The sequence below is a fragment of the Typopeltis vanoorti genome, chromosome 2, assembly GCF_054136105.1.
Source record: "Typopeltis vanoorti isolate ZY-2024b chromosome 2, IOZ_Tvanoo_1.0, whole genome shotgun sequence".
Taxonomy (NCBI): Eukaryota; Metazoa; Arthropoda; class Arachnida; order Uropygi; family Thelyphonidae; genus Typopeltis; species Typopeltis vanoorti.
This window is the reverse complement of record NC_143550.1, coordinates 141,218,236-141,243,054: the sequence shown is the minus strand read 5'-3', so window position 1 is coordinate 141,243,054 and position 24,819 is coordinate 141,218,236. Positions and strand designations below refer to the sequence as shown.

The 24,819-nt window shown below is 32.8% G+C and overlaps 1 protein-coding gene across 1 annotated transcript in view; it reads left to right on the top strand.

Moving 5' to 3' along the window:
• LOC150109476 (dual specificity calcium/calmodulin-dependent 3',5'-cyclic nucleotide phosphodiesterase 1A-like) overlaps positions 1-24,819 on the top strand; it is a 279,797-nt gene that overhangs the window by 77,100 nt on the left and 177,878 nt on the right. The window contains exon 2 of the mRNA XM_090408516.1: positions 449-1,468. Coding sequence (XP_090264642.1) covers positions 1,339-1,468 — 130 coding nt within the window. The 5' untranslated portion in view covers positions 449-1,338. The remainder of the gene's footprint in view (positions 1-448; positions 1,469-24,819) is intronic.

The following is a 24,819-nucleotide window of genomic DNA, read 5'->3' as shown; positions in this document are numbered from 1 at the left end:
ATCCGGTTTAAGGTTGAATTCAACTGTTCAGTCTCATTGAAAAAAAGTTTGTTACCCTCCCAGAGCCGTGCAAGATTTACGGCAACACCGTGGCCGTAAATTTTACGAGTTTATGCGGCATGTCAACAGTTAAAAGAGACCTTGATATGAACGGTTGTGACATGGATAACATAAGAGCGAACTCTTTGACGTCAGTCGAGATAAGATAAAATGATACGGAGATCTTGTCAGCTGTTCTCGAGCGCTTGGCGACTTCGTATGTAGTTGTGCCCACCTGTCTTTGATCTATATCGCTTTTTTCATCGCTCTTCTTTCTTCCTAACCCTTTTCTCTTCATCCCAATCTTATCTCGTCCCTAAAACTGAAGTCTCTTTATTGTCTTTATTATTAATTGTCGTATGAACGTTTAAATGCATGAAGTTTTGTTTGTTTGTTTGTTTATTCACAGTATGACCTCGCCCATGACCTCCGTCGACTTTGTTAGTAGATCGTCACCAACTCGAAACAACGTGGGGTGCTGGAGCTGGGCCAAGAGTCTAAACACATCTCATTGCTCTCCCTGCCGCTAGTCTTCTGAGTTCTTAAAACGAAGTGTTATCTTCAAAAGCTTTTCTTTTCTTTTTTTTTAAGGGCAGGGTTTAAAACAAACAAAAAAAAAAAGTAGGGGGTGCCTTACGTTTGGTTTCTTTTCCTCCCACTGAAGGTCGTGGCGCTACTGTGCACACCCCGTTTGTCGGTGGCTAAACACTCTGGCCTCACTGTTTGCACGCATCTCTCTCAACACAGCTCCCGGCTAAGGCAGCTAGCCGGACCCAACCACGTTAAGCCTTTTTTCCTCCCTCGAATAGCTGATCGTCGATGTTGAGAGTGAAGGTGTATAAAATCGTATCACAGGACAGGTTATCACGTGTTTCCTATCGGCGAATAGCATCAATTTCTCAAGAACATTTTGCTCTTGCAGTGATAGGCTGTGCTCATCTCTCGTCTAAATGCGTCTTAACAATTATGAGTTTCCTGGGATTTAGCATCAAAAGAACTCCCAGCTTTCTCTAAGTAATGTATTCGATGCCTTCATTCGCTGCTCAATTCTGCCTGGAATGTGCGTTGTCATGTGCCATGGGTAATTATATATGTCACATGGAGACTCTTACGAGCGGATATTCCACGTAAGAGTTTTTTTTTTTATTTCTTTTATTGTTGCTACTATTGCGTTTTGTTGCTATTATTAAAGTCAAGGATTCATTCAGTTATTTAAAAAAAATGATTCGGTGTCTTACTCAAAACACAAACTTGGGTGAAGGTGGAAGAACTGCTTTGGACCCATTTCTGATATAGATAATGGGTTCGCCCCAACACATGAAGGAAACACTATATAAAACCAACAGCGTTCCATTAATGGACCCTGGCAGACGAGGAGAGCCGACAAGAAGGTGCTTCCTCCGCCTTGATGGCTATTCCTACCTCATTGGTAAGTTATTTTGGTATTTTTCAAAAAATTTCTTGTATGTTGACTTTACTTTGCAAATAGCTAATTTATTTGATTTAACATTTGAATTAATAAAACATTATTAACAACTAAAATACTCACTTTTGTTTACTGATTATAATAAAAATAACTTCATAATAAAAAAAAGATATCTTTAACTTTATTGTAATATATCAATAAGTAAACATTTAAAGGTTAAAATAATTCTGTTTTTTCTTCATTTTGAAAAACTTAATATTTTATATCAAATTTATTTATATATTGCTCAATTAATAATGGAAACCAATAGAGTACTTTTAATTAATTAATAAATTCGGTTTTTCATGAAAGCGCCCTCTAACGGCTTTTTAATAGCTGACGATTGAAAAGTATCTTTCCTATCTAGAATCGTGCACGCGTGTCATGAGATAAAAGACACTGCACGAGACCAAAAGCATATCGTCACGCCATCTAAAATGTGTAACACATTAAAAAAGCAACTTTTGTAAGAAAATAGACGACATGAAGTTTAATGTGGTTAATTTATTTCTTAGAAATATGATGGTATAATTAAATATTAATTAGGTATGAATAATATATTTAAAACCTTGCTGTTATTCCACTTGAATTTATTAAAATATTTTCTTACACCTTCAAGAAATCTATTTTTACATTTTGAATTTAAACTGTTAAATTTTGATAATGTTTGACTTTTTAATCCTATTTGCAATTTATATCAAAAGAAACAAGGTTTTACGTTAATTAATATACACCCGTTTGTGTTTATTATTTTAATTGTATATTTTTATTTTTTTAAAAAAACATCAAATAAATCATAGTTCGAGAAATATCCATAACAGCATAATATTAATTTAGTGATTATTAAATGAAGATTTCTAATTTTAACTATACATTATTGTCTTTGGAGAGTTTTTTTAATGAACAAAAAAGACTATTCACCATTTTCGTTCTTGTTCTCCCTTAATATTAACATGTAGTAAATGACTTGTATTTACTTTCTATTCATGAAATATTTAAAACAAAATAATGTATGGAACATTAGATCAAGGATATAACAGAGGTCACAAAGACATTTATCTGTGTTGTTTCAGGCTGACTGCCTAGCTAGATTATCGAAGAAAATAAAAGGAAGAAATTGAATTGGCTTAACTGATATATATATAATATGTGGATCCGATTATTAAGTGGTTACCATCTACTTATTTAATTCGACCATAAAAAATTAATTAAATCGGGAAAATACTCATCTTTTAGAAAGAAGCTTGCAAAAAATGATAAAAATTGTGAAGTTGACATTTCTAATATAACTGGAAAAAATTGCATGATATCAACTTAATTAAAATAATTTTTGTAGTTGTTAATTATCAATTAGAAAGCACTGGGAAGAACGGAAAAAATTGATATTAAAAATTGCTGTGACGTTAATAATAGTAAAAAATAAGGAAAAGAAATTCAGATGTGAATTTAAATCAAAAGTTTTGTTATTAAACATAACACAATATGGAAACTCAGAACAAATTTTAAAATAATTCTATTATCTGATTATTAAATTGGTGTAATATTTCTATATTAATTTTTAAAATAATTGTTAGGCTATATCATATAACTTAATTCTACTTATCAATTGTTTAATTAATAATATTTTTTTCTATATAATAACACTATTTATGTTCTTATTTTCTTTTATAACTTTTTTTTGCCCTACCCCACTTGCACATTGGTATAAACCATAGCGTACTCTACAACCACAACACTTCCTATACTTGAACTCCTACTTAAAGATTTCAAATAGGAGCCATTCTGAAAGGAGTAAAAAAAAGGAATTGCGTGATATGTTTTCGTATGAGTAGTAAAAGGGCGAACTATAAATGGCAACTTCTGTAAATCTACCAAAATTCTACACACACAAAAAAAGAGAAGTTGCTGTAAAAATAGCACGCAAATTCCCTGTAGTAAAGTGACGTTTAGTTTTTATTTCGCTCTTAAAAACTTTTACTCTGACAACAAATTCCCAACAACGTATCCATGTTTGGTAACATTATTAGAGGCTTTTTTTCTAACATCGTAACTTCCGAACATCAATTGGCTATTCTTGTAAGGATTGGATTACTCGCAAATTGGAAATGAGTTTACAAATGCAGCCCAGGCAGAGAGTAAAGCAAGCATTCTTGGCAAGCAAACAGAAAACATTACTCAAAGAGCTATTATCTTGGAGTGTTTCGCATTTTAAACACGCCAGTATTCTCATCTTTAGTGACTCGATGCAATTGTATCTGTCGCTGTAATCTGTGTCCTAGAAAAATATTATGACGACTTTATAAGCCAAAGGTCAAAGGTCATGAAAGTAGTTTCAAATGAACGGGTTTTCATTTTTTTTAAAAAAATCCAGATTTTATGATCACTTACATTTTACGATTCATAAAATTTATTGATTTTGTAATTGGTGTCTAGTATATGTCTCAGTTTTCGTCTGTTCTTAAAAGTCTGTTCTTTAGATGGAGAGAGTCTGCTTAAGAGGACAGACTGTAATAACTATTAAGTGCAGTACTTCTCTCTCTTTATTTAGACATAATTGATAAAGCATTAAAACCAATACAAATAAGTCATGGCAAATAATGATATTTATTAGAAAGAATTTTATTATGTCCAACTAATTATGGAAAGATGTCTTTTATACAAACATTGATAAGATAAAAGATCATATGTGTCAAATATATTAATGAGATCTCTCAAAAAAGAAAGCTATTGTTTCATCTTGATTCCTCGTTGAACAATGTCCAGTTGAGTAAGAGAAATATTTATTTTCTGAATGTCATTCTATTCTATTCTATATTGGTTCTTAGCATCAACATTCTCTGATTATGCATAATATTTTTAAGTTACCCAAATTTTTGAAATACTAACTTTTTATAATATAACAAATCGTTTTATATAATTATAGCTCTACATTTTTAACTTTAGTCTTTTTTCTGGAGAACTTTTTTGGAAAATTGGACTCGACACTTCTTACACCTTATTTATTTTATTATTAATTTTAATTATCTGCTAAAATCAGTAATGTAATGATAGTGAGGGCTATTGCTGTTACCCTCCTCCCATGATCAGAGCTTTAATAGCTTAATAACACCTTATCCATACACTGTCCTCAACAGATAACGGGGAAGATGAAAAGCATTCTTGCTTCGCCCCTTAAAGCCAGTCCTTATATATATAAGGATAAGGACTAATGATAGTGAGTTGGGTTGATATCCATACCCTTGGAGGGTAATGTATAGCAATCTGTAGCCAATGAAGTTCTAACTGAGGTTCGGCTATTGCTGTTACCCTCCTGCCATGATCAGAGCTTTAATGACTCAATAACACCTTATCCCTACACTGTCCTCTACAGATAACAGGGAAGATGAAAAGCATTCTTGCTTCGCCCCTTTAAGCCAGTCCTTATAAGGACTATAAGGATAAGTAATGATAGTGGTAATTGCTTTATTGTCACTTTTTGCGGTAACTTTTACCTGATTTCATCTAATGTAACTTGTAGTTACTTCCCAACGATTGTGACAGAAAAACAGAACACATACAATATACAATAGGTTACTTTAAAATATATATGTTATGTTTGATACAAGATTACAATTTAGTATTAATCATTTAATCATATTTCTTCATGTTTAAAATAATAGTTTGAGAATATTATCATTATTATTATTATAAATGCGCCGCCATAACATCAACATCAATGGCAACTCTGAAATTACAAATGTGATAAAGTCACTTTTCTCATAAATTCATTTTTTAGAAATAGAAATTTTTAGAAATTATATATATATAGAAATTTTTAGAAATTATATATATATATATATATATATAGAAATTTTTAGAAATTATATATATATATATATATATATATATATATATATATGGGAATAATTTTGATATTTTCGTTTTCGAAGTGGCTTCTTTTCTGTTCTGCTCTTGTATTAAAATTTAAAAAAAATTCTGTAATGCCTTTCATTTCTTTTCCAAAGAGAGCTGTTCAGGCGGAGTTCCTTTCAGGCCTAACTTTTATAAATCAGTAGGTAGCTAGACTCCCGCCTAAACCATCACTGGTAAGCTGAGCCTACGGCTATCAACGATTTTAAAGGCAACTATGTCTGATTCTAATCCCTAACACTCGTTGTTTGAAATCGTGCGAGTTCTGCGGTCAATTTTTTGAGATACAAATACGACTGGACTCGAACCTATAATGGTTTTCTGATGGCGTTCTAGCATTATGATGCAAAAAAGTGTTGTCATGACTAAGCAATATCTTGCAGTGGTCTATCTATTTGTATACCCCTGCTGTAGAGAATTGCCATTGAGTAAACCGACCAATGGAACTCTGAGATATGATCAATGTTGTGATCACACTCCTAACATTACCATTTGGTTAAGTACACTAGATGAACTAATGGCTGCGGTGACTACACATACTGATACTTATCAGTAGTGCTGACGAATTTCACTATCTAATAAAATTGTCCAGTTTGTTAGTTTGACAAAGATTGGTGCGACATTATGCCTCAAGTTTCTATGGCAACAGTGGGTTCTGCTAACACACAGTAGGTGACAGAACATTTAGTGATTATCTCCAATGTTCAGAAGATTAAAACGGATGTGACATTATGCTCCTGTGTTAATAACAGTAATTCTGCATTATGCATTCAGTGCTATGGAAAATAATTTTCTTAAGAATTCCGGTATAAGGACGATTATAAGTTAATGAGAGAAAAAAATAGTTCTACAAATCCAGACTAATATCGTATATCTTTTTGTGCGTTTCTGATAATATGACCTTTGCTGGATCAAAGCTAACCAAGATGGAATCAACAGGTAAAAAATTGTTTTTAAAAATTCACACACACACACGCACACACATGATGGACATTATGCTTTCAATATGATGGACATTATGCTTTGAAACGTGATACTTTCAATTAATCATCAGATGATCATTCTTTAACCAGTTTTCAACTGTTATTCCATTACAGTTAGCTTTGATACAATAAAGGTCTGTTGTATTTATCTTATATGTAATAAACTGTTCCTAAGCAGCGTATACGAAATTAGTAGAGAACTGTTGAAACACCGAAAGTTTTTAAATCTTATAATTAGTTAAGTAATTATAAGTAAAGTGAAAGACGAATTCTAATGAAATTTGCCAACGTATGGAGACATCAGTCATGAATATTTGTGTGTGTGTGTGTGTGTGTGTGTGTGTGTGTGTGTGTGTGTGTGTGTGTGTGTGTGTGTGTGTGTGTGTGTGTGTGTGTGTGTGTGTGTGTGTGTGTGTGTGTGTGTGTGTGTGTGTGGATATAGATACACTCACACATTACGGCTGATTATATAACGCATAATCTTCATCGCAATACTTTACTTCCAGTATTTTGAAGAAATTTTGCGATGGGGAGGTTAGAACTTTTGAGGAACCATAATATAGTACCTACAGTACCTTGGCATTGTGCATGGTCACATTCTACAACCAACGTTTTCAAGAGAGAGAGAGAGAGACTATTAAAAAAAAGCTTCATATAAATATATAAAAAGTATTCATACATTTATGTAAATAATATATAAATGTGTATGTTCATATGAATATATGACCAAGTATGCGACACTTTATTGTTTGAAATGCTTTTTAAATTCCACTACGTATGGTTACCTTTAACAGTTGAAAAGACATTACATGAATTGCAAACTGGAATAGTATGATATTCTCAAACTTGAATAGTATTAAACAGAGGGTATACTTTTCGTATAAAAAAGCCTCTATGACAACAAACTCTTATGTCTAATACATAAATTCGAATCCCTTCTAAAATATCAGAAATATTAATAAAAGTTTTTTTCTTGAAGTTGTTCAATCGCATACAGAGCGGAATTTTCTTCTCGTGCAAAACAGACAAGCCATCCAGAGAACACACGCATTGAAAAACATAAACTTTGGAGAAGGACCGACTTAGCTTAGCTGTGACAGGCCACTAGACCTAATACGTAAAGGAAGCGGGATAGAGGATTGACGCAGGAATGCGCTCGTATTTTTTTTACAACCAACTCGCCGCTATAAGTAAATAAATAAATAAAAACGCAGTGGATTCTTTCTTTGTGCTAATTATCCGTACCTTCGTCTATAGGTCAGAAAGACTTGGTTCCTCCCGTCTATGACAGGAGGAACCTTTATCAGGTCTTTTCGACTAAAGGTGAGTTAGCCGGTCTCATGCGGTGCTGGAAAGTTTATCTCCCGAAAACGCGGGCTTTCCATCTCTCTAAACAAGCTAACCGGCACACAGATTTACAGACATACGAGTAAAACACTTCGGGTAATGATGGTAGCCTGCACTGGCTCCCCAGTTCGGAAGTAGTAACTTCTGACCAATATGTCATCTGGGATCCAAACTCCAATACGGGTATCCTGGATACTCTATATGCTAACAATAACACTCACGAATATATAAATGAATTTCATTATCAGCAAATACCTGCTTAATTTTTCCTCGACCGCTTCTTTTCAGTGTAATGACCTTAAGTTCACAACTATTCAAGAAAGGCGAAATATTTGCGTTTCTACATGTTTACTGAAAAATTATATTCCTGTAAAATTTCTATCCTAGATGATCCCTACACAAGCTGCCACATAGAGAAGGGAAAGAAAGGAGCCACAAGAGGTGTCGAAATAAGGGCACCAGGTTGGATTTTCTGTGTCACCATATACAATCCAAATGCCGCTACTCGTTGTGGATTGAAGTACACGCCGCTCTACAGTTTATAGCCATTGTTAGGTTAACAACCGGCTTGCAAAATTCTTGAAAATTGAACAGCCGGGTCGCGCTAGCTGCTGGGAGCCTGCTCCAGCACACCACTGGATAGACGGATACCGTCAGTATCAAAATACGTCCGAGTCTTGTTGGAAAAAGAAAGATGGCAATCTCAAAGGGAAACAAAAAATTTTATCTTTGAAAAAAAAAAAAAATGTCGCAAAATGTGATTTGTTTCTGAAATCAGATTTCAGTTGAAGTGAGGATTCCTTTTCAAGTCTATTGTCACTGAAAAAAGTTAGTGTTTTGATAAGAATTTAAATAGTGGGAGCCAGCTCCGTGCGGATGATATGAGGTCATTCTTCTAGGGGGGGGGGGGGAGAAAGAAAGAAAGGACTCCTCTAAGAATTAGAATGAAAGTCTACATGAAAACAGCCTCGTTCAACATTGAGTAGCAGTAGAAGACGAAGCCAACCAAACTTTAAAAAAGATTTTAAGAAGGGCATAGAAACAACGATTTCCGCCAATTAGGAATTATATTGCAATAATTCATCTCCTCCCCTTCTCTGTTACAATTCTTTTCGTGTAATCCTTCGTGTAATTGCCGATATCTCAATTGGGATAATATGTTATGAAGCTCAAGGTGTGTCAATATTTTCTTTACTCAGTGTATGTAGGCAAAGTATTGTCTTTTTTGAAGGATATTAATCCCCCCCCCTCCTCCTTACCGTTTCTCTTCAATCTCACTTTTTAATACATCCTCTTGCTAATTAATGAAACAGTCGTGTGTATCTTGTTCAGTTCTGAAATAAATTTGATCCACCCTAATTAAGATGGAATCGATCCGTAGCCAAGGAACTGTTCTTTTAAATTCAAATTAATAAGAAATATCTCATTCGTTTTCATGTTCCCCTCCTAATAGTGGAAGGGTGTGCTTAAAGCTGCTGCATTCTGAACTTCTTAAAGTCAAAATATTATGGTAGTGCACTCTATAAATTCAGAACATAAAAGTAACAAAATTACATCTTAGATGAAACTTCGCTCGGAACAAAAACTTGGAAAGGTTCAGATAGAAATTATTTTTCATGTGTTCTCTTCATTTTATGCATTTAGACCTAACAGCCTTTTCCGGAGTGATATTGTTTCCTTTTGCTTTCCATTACTTTATATCCTAAGTCAATTTTGGTAAAGGGCTGTTTTCCAGTCGATTTAATGTTCTATCCACTTTCGCTAGTAATTACGAGCATATAGTAGTTCATTTGTTTTACATTAAGTGAGTGTCGATATTTGTTTTCGTTTATTTAGTCCATATAAGAGATATCCGGTTGTTTTTCTGCAAAAGTTCATTTCCGTACGATAAATTCCTTTTTTTTTGTTCTTTTTTTTTGATGGACTGTATTTCATACATAAAACTGAGATGGTGTGAATAAAACATAATTTAATCTAATTCTTATGCATCTTTTCCATTGAAGACTGTTGAGATATGTTGGTGATTATGGCAGTTCTACGTGTACATTACTTCATCTTCTTTTAACGAGTATTATCCCAAATACTACATCAAATAAAAACGATAATCGCATTTGATCAACTCACAGATTGGTTCCTTATCGCGTATTCTCCTTTGCATGTTTTATAGACCTTTATAAGATAAATTATCTGGCTCAAACTTATTTGACCTTAGGGTTAGTGACACGTTTCTAAGTTTGATTTCAGGGCATTTCGTCCAATCCGTAGATTTCGTCTATTACTTTCTCGTCCAGTAGGACATTTCGTCCAATCTTATTCGTCCAATTCTTCATATTAGTCTAAGGAGTTATAAGTAACTTGTGATGATTAATAATAATCAGTTGACACAAAAGAAAAGGGCGCAAGGCAATATGCATGGTTCACCCTCACACGTTTGGTTAGGTTAGGTTAGGTTAGGTTAGTTGACATATTGGTTACTCAGTTGGCATAATAGTAGGTTAGTCATTTGACACAGATGACAAGAATAATCAGTTGACATCGATGGAAAGAGTTGAGATTGGACGAAATGTCCGACCGGGCGAATGTTCCCTTGGACAAAGTTATAAAAGGACAAAAAATCTTGGACCATCTGCTTTCAAATCCTAAGTTTAAATTATGTCTTTACGATAACTCTATAACTACTTTGCGGAATCACTTGATTTCTGTTTGATTTTTATCCATTATCTGGTTTCGAGATTATACGCGAAATTATTATTGCAGACTCAAAATTATGATAAAATAATTTGATAAGTCATTTCACTTCTCATTTCTCTCAGCTGTAGAACTTCGTTTACACGAAGCTACTGTATCCTTGCGTCTATTCTGAGTTAGCATTTATGCATGATTGGTCTTCCATTTTGTTCTTCAAGGGATTTAGATTTTATACTTTTGTTCAGATTTTCGTTTAGTATTTCTGTATTTCTAAGTGTATTCAATAAGCTTGCAATTACTATAATGATTCATATTTTTTAGCCTTTAAACATGACATAAATAATATAATAATATAATATAATATAACCAGAGCCTCCATAGCTCAGTCAGTATAGACGAAACCCGTTGGTTGGAAAGACTTGGGTTTGATTCCCATCTAGAATTCGAGGAATCTATATTATAAGGGTTCTTCAACTGAAGGTGAGTTAGCCAGTCTCAGACAGAGGAGGAAAGGTTCTTCCTCCAGGAAACTCCGGTATTTTGTTCCGCAACTAGGTAAATCGGCCAGTAGAAAAAACACAATTTACAGACTAAAGATCATTTATAGGCATAAGGCTAACTACCTTATCCTGGAGTTATGGTTACGAAATTCAAGGTTACTTGGAATATTGTGGGTGCTTAAGTGCCTGTTAGAATTAGAACCACTGATGATGATAAATATATCCCTTAATTTAACAAAAATGCTGGGAAGAACACTTTACTAAATTGTGTTTATAAACGTATAGACACAGTTTACGAATCGATAAAATATTAATTATAAATATTTGATATTAAAGATGAACAATAAGTTTTAGATCTCTGGTTATGTACAGATATAATATTTGTAAGTTGAACAACTAACAGAAAAAAAATAAAACATAACACTCTAAATGCATAAAATATTAACTGAAATAAAAATTGATAATAATATAGTAACTCTAATCTGCTATTCATATGACTTAGTAAATGGAAGAATACCTAAAAAGACAGGTTACAGAAAAAAAGTATTTCACTTTACAACAGATTTGTCAAAAATATATGAATAGAAAAAACCAAAACACTCTTGGATAGCAAGTTAGAAATAAACAGAAAAATAATCGAACGAGCGATGAATTTTAAATACTTAGGAATTCAGATTAACTCAGAAGGAATAAAAAACAGAACAAATGAAGTAGAAGAGCATAACAAAAGATTGAGGCAAATGAAATTTCTGGATATTTAAATAGAACAATATGGGAAAATAAAAATTTAAATATTATACCCAATACGAGTATTTATAAAAGTATAATAAGACTAGTTTTCATTTATATATCTCTGAAATAAGGCCCGAAACAGCCATTTACAACCGGCAACTAAATGGATAGCAAACACGAAAAAGGAATGCATATTAGTATAATATAAGACCGAACTTAGACCAATAGAAAAATGGGAAGGAGGATAAAGGGGAGAGATTTGTGGTCCTTTTTAGGACTTTCAGGGTAACAAATGGCAATGCTGTAGCTAATGAAGTTTTAACTGAGGCTCGGCTATTGCCGTTATCCAGCCATGACTAGAGCTTTTTAGCTCAACAACATTCCATCCATACAGATTGTCTTCATTCAGATGACGGGATAGAGAGTCAAGGACTCAGTCCATCGCCCAGTTCTTTTAAGAACTTTAAGAATAGAAAAATGGAAACCAAATATTCGAAGATCACAGCAGCGGTGATAGGATTACGATCTAATGCAGAAGAAAAAGGATATTCAGTTAAGATATTTTTCAACATAGTTTTGATATTCATCGAACGCAGTATATATATATATATATATATATATATATATATATATATATATATATATATATATATATATATATATATATATATATATATATATATATATATATATATATATATATAATATATATATAATATAATATATATATATATATATATATATATATAATATATATATAATATAATAACCGCACATAATATTGCTCAAATTTGATTGACTTTTACCCACGTCGTTATTATTCATACCCACGAATAAGTATATACATACACATACATACACAGTAAGTACGTATATCAATTCCTCATCATTGCAGGAAAAATAAAAATTGTAATCTTATGATATGAAATATTTATCGGTGTATTATAATTTATGCAAAGGTTTAGAAAGGTCTATTTAAAATAATACATCACTATTATTTTTTTATAAAATATTTGTATTATTTTTCATAATAAAATAAAAAATAAAATTGGTTAACTGTTAGAAATGTATTATTAATTTCGTGATCTCCACCTATAATGCAATATCAAGAAATTATAAATGAACAAAACTGTTATATCCAAGATTCTGTTTATTATGTCTTGATTTGGTAAGCGCGTTTTGAAATTATTCTCTGTTTATCGACATGTCTTTTTGCAATATACAGTACTGTATTTTAAGTCTTCATGACTCGTAGAATAATTCGCGATTTATTGCTATTGCGAGTTATAAATGTAGTATATTAAAGTATTTTTATGTAATAAAATTATTATAAAGCATCATATTTTTAAATGATAACCAAGTACAAAACTATCATTTATATTATGTGTAACAATTCCGACACCATATATAAATTTGTTAATTTGCTATTTGATAAAGTTTACAGAGAAAACTAGCTAGAAACAATGTGCATACTATGCATAAAGTGTACAATGTATTGGCATAGAATAAGTCTAAACTATTAATATTAATTTATAGAATATAGAATAAACCTAAACTATTAATGTATTAATATTAATTTGTATATTAATATTAATTTATATATTAATATTCATTTATAAAATATAGAATGAGCCTAAACTATTAATGTATTAATATTATTATATATATATTAATATTAGTTCCGTCTTATCCGCGGTCATCCCCGGTCTGAAGATATTAACTTACGAAAGGTCAACTTACGAAACTTTCATAGTTTCTACAAACATTCGGCTTTGAAATAATGTTGGATCTAATATCCACTTTGCCGAAGTAATTTTACATCGCCGAAATGAAGATGCATAGCTTTTTCTTTTAGTAATAGACAGTTCGGCTGATCCCAGAGATGGTCCAACACCAGGGCAACTCGTTGCAAAGTTGAAGAAAGCTACTTATATCGAATATTATTCGAAATACGTATTTTACGTTTTTTTTTTTTTGTATTAATACTCTTTTTATTCTTCCTACTTAGTCACGACATATAGTTTAGATATATTAAATAGCCGGTCACGATAATTATTTGTTAAATTATTTAATAAAAAGACACAGACAGTGACGCAATTAAATTGTTTCTAAGAATGGCAGGCACAGTGAAACGTCCCTAGATAGGGATGCTACTCAATAAAATCTGGAAACCCGCTGGAACGGATGTTACACGTGAAATAGATTCCTGAATTTACTGCCAATAACCGATACATTCGGAGAAGAAACTTGGATCATTTAAAAACGAATACATTAAAATGAAGCATAAAAACTGCAATGAATGTAGATTTGTTGTCCTAAAGGCGTTTCGTGAACTGAGAGATTTAGTGCAGTGCATTATATCCTATTTCTCCTCTCTATAAAGGACACCTAAAGCTCTCTCTCTCTCTCAATACACGTTCATTTCCAACTTGTAACCGGTCTTCTGGCATTGTACTATGTTATCAATATGAAAGCCGTAATCCTTCCATGCGTAGGCCGGGAACCCACTTTTGTCTATTAAAGATAGCAGCTTATTCACTTTGGGGCACAATACAAGGGAACTGTAGCGATTTAATTAAGAGTTTTGCTATTAATTACTTCCTAATCAATGCTAATTAATAAGTTACGGACTGCTAATTATACGCACATTAATTTAATAGGCTAATCTTCATTGCACGTAATAGTTCGCATATGACAGCGCGACTGGTGAACAAGCCTTAAACTTTTCGAATGATTTTTATGGCCTCATAAGAATGAAAATGCCATTCACTTATATGCTTTCTTTGTTCAAAAATTCTAATATGAATTTGACATATTTAATTTGGCTACTACTCTATGTGAGCCTCTAACAGACACACAAGCTGACCACCACGAGAATTAGTTCGCTGGTGTTGCCATACCGCGCCAGATTTACAACGATTTGCAATAGTAAGTATTAGATTAGGGACCCCCCTCTGAACCTACCGTTTCCTGCATGGTGAGTTACCTAGCATGCACATGTGTAGATTTAATTCGGAGTAGGATGATATTACTGTGTAACCTTTTGCGACCAGGAAACTTGCTAGCTAACGACCAATAAGTATGTCATCATCCGTACTGTCCACCGCACATAATTACCAGGCGATCCTCAGCATCCCAGCTAAGTATCTGAGCTCATCCATTCACCATTATCCCATGGAGACAAACAGCTGTCGCTGTAATCACAATAAACTTCGTTGATTATAATGCACTAGTGTTTTTATTTGGAAAAACATTTTGAACGGAGCAATTCAAAGCAACCCAGAAAAAGCCATTTATAATTATAATGATTTGACAGTCTTGGATAATATTAAAATATGATTAAGAAAGGCTATTTACATTTTCGTGATTTAATAGTCTTGAAGACTATTAAATGTTTTTTTTAATGAAATAATAAAAGTTATTATTTGTGATTTATAATCTTAAAGAGGCTATTAAATGGTAGTGAATAAAATTGAATGGCAAATATTTAAGTGATTAAATGTTTACCATTGAATGGCTTAATTATCTTTTGCATGTATTGAATGTGGATACAAGCATATTAACATCTAAACATAGATAAATAAATCAATATGGAAATAAAAATAAATATAAGCATAATAATAATCCGCTAATGTCTTTTTATTCTCAGAAGGCGAGGCCATTTTGGCCCTATCTAACTTTTGGAGTCTGAGAGAAAAACTCCACCGTAGCCAATCAGAGATAGCTGGCTCAAGACAAAATTTAAATGACATCTGGTGAAGAGACGATAAACAACTTCCTTCCCCGTCTAATGGTTCCCTAACCATAACACAATATATAATTATCTGAAATAGTACGGATTGTACGTACCGAAAATTTTTAGTTTCTGGATGAAAAAAAAAAAAAAAAAAAAAAACTTCCTTGCGAGAGATCGACTAACTCGGGAAGCGATCGAAGAGAGTTAGAAAGAGTTTCTCTAGTCGATGACAAAAATCGAACTTATAACGGTCTTTCTTTGGGCAGCCTAGCGCTATGGATGCAATCATTATCCATAGTAGCCAATCAGAGATAGCTGGCTCAAGACAAAATTTAAATGACATCTGGTGAAGAGACGATAAACAACTTCCTTCCCCGTCTAATGGTTCCCTAACCATAACACAATATATAATTATCTGAAATAGTACGGATTGTACGTACCGAAAATTTTTAGTTTCTGGATGAAAAAAAAAAAAAAAAAAAACTTCCTTGCGAGAGATCGACTAACTCGGGAAGCGATCGAAGAGAGTTAGAAAGAGTTTCTCTAGTCGATGACAAAAATCGAACTTATAACGGTCTTTCTTTGGGCAGCCTAGCGCTATGGATGCAATCATTATCCATAAAACATCAATTTTTTAGAATATACATTTCAACAAAAATGTTTAGAAAATGCTTCCACAACCAAAAAATGATTAACTCCTTTTAAGATTATTCGGATGTCTTGGTTAATGGGGGATACGGATGGAAATAGCTTTTTCTTTTCCCTTTAAGTATTATCAGTAACATCTATTTCATGATTTGATGGTTAAAAATGTTAATAAAATAACGATAAATAGTTTATTTTAATTAAATAATAATAATTATTATTAAAATAATAAAATGATGTATTAAATTATTAAAATTTAGAACCGACTTGTAACCGACTTACTATTAATTAATTCGTAATCAATGCTAATTAATAAGTTGCGGACTGCTAATTATACGAACATTAATTTAATAGGCTAATATCCATTGCGAGTTTTTTTTTTATTTTCTATTAAATAGAAATCACATTAAATAGAAAATTCCCATTTCTAACATAAATTAATTATGTTAGAAATTATGAGAGTAGAAACAGAAAAGAAATAAAACAATTAAGTTTATCTTCAGAATCAAAACACCTTTTAGATGCATTTTAATTTTCTTCTTGGTTGCTTTTCTAGTGAGAACCGATGGTGAATTCATAACTGATAAATAATTTTACTATTATTAATTTAATAAGTTTAATTAAATCAAAATTTTATAAACATTCTAAAATCAAAAAAAAAATTAATTTACTTAACACCTAAAATTTGCGCAACAACAATTCACTTTTTTAAATAAATCAGTTAAAGCTGTATTTTCACGAATTCACTTACGGTATTTTTCGGACCATAAGAAGCACCTTTTTACATAGAAAAATCGACTTAAAATTGGGGTGCGTCTTATGGTCCGAAGGTAATATTAAAATATGAATCTTTACATTCTACTGAAGCTGTTAGCGAAGTTCAATTACTGGCGCAATATGTTAATAAAATTAGTAAGTATGCCACTGAAGGTAGGTACCTAAGTTATCTCGCTGCATGTGGGGTGAATCACCGATTTAGAGCGTCAATAGTCATTAGTGTGTAAACATATGTGCTTTTGTACGGTTCATTTGAATTATTTTTTATAAGTCGTTAAAATTTTTATCTAAAAATTAGAAAAAATGAGTATAAAACAAAAAAGACTTTCATATAACGTGAGTTATAAATTAAATGTGATAAATTATGCAAAACAATATGGAAACAGAGCAGCAGAAAGACATTCTGGTCCACCACCAACAGAAAAAATGGTTCGCGAATGGAGAAAACAAGAGGAACAATTAAAACTGCTATGTAAACACAAGAAAACATTCCGTTCGCATCTAGAAAAATGGCCAGAATTAGAAGTGCAAATGAAAAATTGGGTAACAAATCATCGAAACATGGGAATATCCGTTTCTACGAAAATGATAAGTTTTGAAGTGAAACGATGGGCAACTGCTAATGGAATTTTAGATTTTACCGGATCACCGTCTTGGTGCTTTAGATTTATGAAAAGACACGGGTTATGCATGCCTACAAAAATCACTCTAGTCCAAAAAATGCCGGCTGACTATGAAGCTAAAAGTATAGAATTCAATAGATTTGTCATATCAGCGAGAAAGAAATTTAACTTTTAGCTTAATCAAATTGCGAACATGGATGAAGTACCTCTAACTTTTGATGTTCCTTTAAATCGGACAGTAGATTCAAAAGGCACCAAATCAATAGTGATCAAAACAAAATCTCACTACACTGTAGTTTAGCTTGTTGCATGGCCGAAACAAAACTACTCTCCATGTTAATCTTCAAGAGAAAAACGTTACCGAGAGATGAAATTCCTCGTGGCATTATTATCCACGTTCAAGATAAAGGCTGGATGGACAAAACAGGAATGAAATTATGGATACAAAAGATATGGACAAAACGTCCACGTGTGTTGTTTAAAAAGCCTGCGATGTTAGTGCGGGATCAATTCAGAGCGCATAAAACAGAATCAACCAAGACGCTTCTAAAAGAAATGAATACAGAATTAGCTGTCGTTCCTGGAGGCCTTACAAGTCAATTACAAACCCTTGAATGGACCTATTAATAAACTATTCAAAAATTTTATGCGGTAGGAGTGGAACAAATGGATGGCAAAGCCAAATCACGATGTTACAGCAACAGGACGTATGAAATGGCCAACAATTTCAGAAGTATGTACCAGGGTGAAAAATTCATGGGAAGCTGTGAACGAAGAGACGATTATAAAGTCATTTAAGAAATGCGGGATAAGTAATGCGATGGATGGTACCGAAGATGACGCAGTTTTTGAAGGGAGTGATAACAATAGTTCAGACGAAAGTAATACGAACAGTGACATTAACGAGACGAGTGATAGTACCGAGAGTGAAGAAGAACTGAATATTGTTAATGCAAATGATTGTAACAATGAATAAAAATTAAGTAAGAATTTGTAAATATCTTTATATAATAAAATATTTTTTTCTAAAAATCGTTTCATAAATTTGGGGTGCGTCTTATCGTCCGAAAAACACAGTATATAATACTGAACATATTTGTATGTCTTCTAACTTTTTAACGGTTTACAAATTTTGGCATTCACCATCGGTTCTCACTAGAAAAGCAACCTAGAAGAAAATTAAAATGCATCTAAAAGGTGTCTCGATTCTCAAGATAAACTTAGTTGTTTTATTTCTTTTCTGTTTCTACTCTCATTTCTAACATAAATTAATTAAAAATTAAATCCCCAAATAATGGTTATTCAGTAACATAATTTTTTTATATTCTAATATTTTTCATATTTCACATTAACATATTAAATATTCATTTCATAATCCTATTGACTAATTATCAAAAAATGTCGTCACGAAGAAAGAAAAAGGAAAAAGGAACAAAGAATTAAATGAAATTGAAAATGAGTTGTAAGTGTTAACTCACTGAAATAGGAACAGTACGATATTAATACTGTATCTTAAAGAAATATAATTTATAAGTGGATGATTTGTGTCTAAATCGATACGGTACAGTTTTTCGAAATAAAATTTTTACTGGTAATTTCGTTTTAAAATGGATTGGCAGTTCTTAATTTCACTTATAATGATTAATAAATCTAACAAAAAAAAAAAAAACGTTGTAATTAAAACAAGTAACCGGAGAGTTAATGTTAACTGTTCTATGGCAACTTGGAACTTCTTTGGGAGATGGACCGAGTCCTTGACTCTTCATCTCTTCATCTGATTTTAGCTTGAGTGTGAGGGGATTATTGTGGGTAATTTACCAGCTCATTGTGAGCATTGTAAGCTGTATTAGCTTTCTCTAGCGATGGCGGATTTCAGTTTTTTATATTTGAAACAATCTGAGGATTTGTAGCCCGCTGCCTGTCGAATTAGTTGATTTGGGTGGATTATTTGTGATTGTGATAATTTTTCTGCAATGCCTGTCATGTAGGTCTTGATGATATCAGGAAGGTTGGCTTCTTGGTATAATTGCAGGTTTCTGATGAACCAAGGGTCATTAAATGCCATTTATTATGTATCGTTTCCAATCTGAGGATGTTCTGTTTAGATGTGTGTCCCCATATTGGTGAAGCGTAAGTTATCTGAGGTCTTATCACTGATTTGTAGAGGAGAATTTTGTTGTTTATATTTATATGTTTATTCTGTGCCTTATAGTCCTTATAAGGACTGGCTTAAAGGGGCGAAGCAAGAATGCTTTTCATATTCCCCGTTATCTGTAGAGGACAGTGTAGGGATAAGATGTTATTGAGCTATTAAAGCTCTGATCATGGAAGGAGAGTAACAGCAATAGCCCAGCTTCAGTTAAAACTTCACTGGCCACAGCATTGCCATCCATTACCCTCCAAGGGTATTGGGTATTGGATTATATATATATATATATATATATATATGCATTAACATTAACATTTCTGGCTAGATGGGTGAAGCAAAATTGCTTTTCATATTCCCCTATGTCTTGTAATGGAAGAACTTTGAATGGAGTGTTTGTGAGCTATATTTCATAACTTCACTGCCCATTGAGGGCAGTGAAGTTATTTGCGTTCAGCTGAACTTAAAATAGATTTCGGTCTTGTAAATTTGTAGATTTCTTCTTCATTATATTCCGAGGCTTCCTTGATTAACGGGTTTGAATGGTTACTTGTCTTGGTAAAGAACTTCTCAGCTAGATTTATGAGAAAGGAAGAGATATAAGGGATATTAACTTCTCTATGGATCTGGGTGTTTCTTATGAACCAGGGGGCATCCAGAATCATCCTCCGGCACTTATTCTGTAATCTCTGAAGTTTTAGAATGTTAGAATTTGCGGTGTGGCTCCAAGCTGAGGATGATATATATATATATATATATATATATATATATATATATATATATATATATATATATATATATATATATATATATATATATATCATCCTCAGCTTGGAGGATGATATATATATTTTTATTTATTTTTTTTTCTGTATATATATATATACATATATATCCATATGTTCTTATAAGAACTGGGCGATGGACTGAGTCCTTGACTCTTTATCCCGTCATCTGAATGAAGTAAATCTGTGTGGATGGAGTGTTATTGAGCTAAAATGCTCTAGTCATGGCTGGGTAACGGCAATAGCCGAGCCTCAGTTAAAACTTCATTGGTTACAGCATTGCCATTTGTTACCCTGGAAGTCCTGATTAGTAAGTAAAGGGTAAAATCTCAAAAAAATCGGACGATCTCTAGGCCACTCCATAGTGGGCGAAAGACCGTCCATGTCTCAGCGTTGGTTCCACTCATTGACGGCCGCCCCGTCCAAGCACCCCGACGGGCTCCCCGTTTAAGCAGAACCGCTCAGCGTTGGTTCCACTCAGTGTCGGCCGCCCCATCCTAGCACCCCGATGGGCTCCCCGACTCCTGAGCAGAACCGCTCAAATTCCGAGGAAAATAATTCACCGACAAGAACCCCTCAGCGGGCCCCGCCGGAGAACACCTTTCCCGGAGACTCAAGGTGCTCCCTTAAGGCAAAAACCCTAAGGGAGCGAACTCAAAAACTCACACCCAGGATAACAGCAACAGCCGAACCTCAGTTTACTTCCTCGGTTCAGCATTGCTAATTGTTACCTTGGAAGTCCTAAAAAGGACTTTTTTTAATCACCTTTCCATATATATATATCCATATGGATCCATTATTTCTTTTTTCGTAGGTTTATAATATAAATTTAATCTTGGTGTTCTTCTATATTTGCTTATATTTTATTTTATTTCAAGATTAATTAGAGAAGCATTAAAGTAATTTTATAATTATTTAGTATAACACTAAATTTAATATTAATATTTCTATGAATGAATATATAATAGTTTATTCTGTAATTAAAATGAAAAGCCAAACGGCTAGTTTTCTGGCAACTTAATAGATATTAAAGGGATAAAAATCCTATGTTGTTATATAGCCAGTAAGTGAAACTCAAGATCGAGAACTACGATCTATGAGTTTCAATGCCGAAAAACTATCGGCGAAGGCAATTCGAAGCAAAGGTGGAGGTTGAAAAACGGTTGCTCAAAAAAGGTTGAAACCGGTCTGCGTAGTGACCTCTCCTCATAATGTAATGACAGTATTACATCTCCAAGGAGCTGTGTTTTACATTATGAGAGAATATCAAGAATAGTGAGGGAGCTTGCTCCACCTTTGCTTCGAATTGCCTTCGCCGATAGTTTTTCGGCATTGAAACTCATAGATCGTAGTTCTCGATCTTGAGTTTCGCTTACTGGCTATATAACAACATAGGATTTTTATCCCTTTAATAGTTTATTCTATTATATATTCATTTTATATCAGAATTAACGCGATCGTTATTGAACTGAACATGAAATATTTTGCTATTAATGAAAGCAAAATTGACATGGGTTGAAAAATTAACGCCAACATTCTAACAGTGAATAATTTTAAAATATTATTCTTATCTTCGTAGACTGATAATCTATGTTTGATTTTAGTGCATTTCTTTATTTTTCACATTTTATGAATAATTATTGTTCAAGACTTCGATTATTTTATTATTTTGTAATGAAACTAGGTGACAAGACGCCATCTATCGATAAACTCTTTTAATAAAAAAATTCCATTTTTTTAAGCTTTATTATGCAATATACCTTTCGTAATGTGTAGACGATTCTCAAGTGGAATTTTTAAGATTTTTTGAATTCTTAAGATTCTTAAATATTTCCTTTATGGGTTTTTTTAATTTGTCATTACCGGAAACAGCTATAAATGCATTCAAGTACGATTAATGGACTTTTTTATTGATTTCCAATTGCCACTTTCTTCCAGTTAGAATCTCATAGAATGAAAACTGGACCGTGCCGGAGCCTCTATTTAAAGAAACTTCATCTTACATCGACTGAATCTTGACAAGGCCGCTGTTGACAATGCTAATGTCCTGTATCTCAATTGGTTTACTGTTAAAAAATGTCACAGTCTACTTAAGGGAAAGAAAAACGATTAGGGGGGCGGATATGACAACGTTCTCTTCTTGTAATTTCCTTGAACGGTTATACATTCGCCTAAAAGATACACGTAGACTCTTTGCTAAGAGAAAGATGAAGAAAAAATAAATTGTGACGGCTAAAATAGAACTCTATACTTGGTGGCGTCTAAGACTGACGGGATAATTTCTTCCGTAACAATATACCGGTGTGTGTAGGGTGCACAAAACTAAACACTCTTTCGTTCATTAAACAGTGCCGTAGTCTTAGTAGTAATTCGATATATCTGTACGTTAAGCTCAAATGTGGTAAGTTTAATGGGATTTTTTAGATCCCTTAAGGTTAAAAGGTCAATCATCTGAACTCCGTACTTTGTTAAGTAGTGTTTTCAGTGAAATATGTGTGACGGAAGACAATATCAGCTGACCTAAGCACCTCACTGTCAGTAAAAAGGCTTGATAATAGTTTAAAACTGTATAAAGTTGAGTTCCATGCAGCCAAAGGTTCTCTAAACACATCTGTTCTCTACCGCCTTACTACAAACAGCTACAGAGATTAAGGAAACCTATACAAAGTACAAAAGCTTCTTTGTGTGAACAATTGTTTAATATTAGAATACTTTCATATTCAGAACGTTTCGAGGATTTATTTGGAAGTATTTGTTTAGATTTTAATTAATTCAAGTCTTTTATAATAGACTGATTTCTTCTTGTGATTGCAACGTTCAAAGAAAGGAAATTACAAGATTGGCCGGCTCTCACGAACAAAAGAAATTTGTCTTATATTTATTCCGAAGGAACAATCTCGTGCGATGTACCATTCCCAGCTACATTCATCGCAATTCTGGAAAGCCTCCTATTTTTTATTTATTTTTTTAATTTTTTTAGTTTGCTTTGCCCTAAGATTGTCTTGACGCACATATATTGAAATGTTAATTGTTATTGATCTGTTTTCCTCCAAAAAAGTTTTCTTACAATTTCCTTGGTTGTGCTCTTTTTATTCATTGCAATATATTTTAATTTGAGAAAAGAACATCAGTTGGACTCTTGAGGTAGATAAAAAAATCTCTTATTCTAAAGAATTCATGTTCTTTAACAATTAATTGCGAAAGAGAGTGATCAATGATTAAAATCACAAAACGTGGAGTCTTATCTTTATTTTTCCCAATTTGACGTATTTATTAAAGCATATGCATAGATGACATTCATCTCAAACATCGTACGAAACGTTCTCCTCAATTAGGCATCCGAAAATGACTGAATGAAGAGTTGACCCAATTTTTCTGTAAGATAATGGTTAAAAATGGTAGAGTTAGGTTCTCGACGAAGTTGTCATCAGATCATTATTACCAGCAACTAAACATGTAACTTGAATATTATGCAACGTTATCCTGACGTTAAATAGCTGGTATCAACGATAGGATAAAATCCTAAGTGGGAGGCAATGGATCTTTATAAAAGCTTTTCAATTGAAGATGAGTTAGACGATCTGATAAGGAGGAGACGGAGTTTTCATCCCAAACTGGATATTTTTTCTCTCTCAAAACCGGTCAAAACCTACCAAAAAAAAAAAAAAAAGAAACACGTGCATTTGTAGACATAATGATACTTTACCATTAGTTGTTCCGGTGGGAATTCAAAACAACTGTTGCTTTAAATGATATCACTGAATCCTTGTTAGCACTAAGAATGTTTTCATTTACAATCTTCGCGTTACTTTTTATTCAAGGGTTCAAAAATACTTCTCTTTGGCATGGATTTATAATTAAAGTGATTAAACATGCTTCGTAACAGTTCCTTTTTTTATCTGAATTTAAAGTATCCATTAATGTACTCCTAAATTTTATATTTCTCTTCGAAAATTATCATTGACGTTGTAGAAAGCATACAAGACTTGAATTTTTTTATGTTCGGGAAATCCTTTTTAGGGAAAAACAACAAACATAGAAAAGACTCATCAATAACAGTTTCATTTGTAAGTATTAGCGTGAACGTAAAATGTCTGCTCTAGTCGCATCACTTTTGGAATTATCCAAATATAAATGGAGAGTGAACAATAATTCATTTTTAATGGCAGAGAGAACGATGGTGAGGTTTCAGGTATGTGCAATTGATTTGATTTGATTCCAGAAACAAACCGAATGAACATGTAACAATGGATGTGTCCATCCTTCCATTCCCATCTCCCAAAAAGTCACGATTAATATCTAGAATAGAAAAGTTTTGTTTTCTTTGACTGTCAGAGGTCTTTCCTGATTATATTCCTTTATTTGGCATTCAAAAGATACTGCCAAACATTTAGCCAATAAAATAGCTAATAAAATGGAAGCGTCCAAAAAAATTAATGAGAAA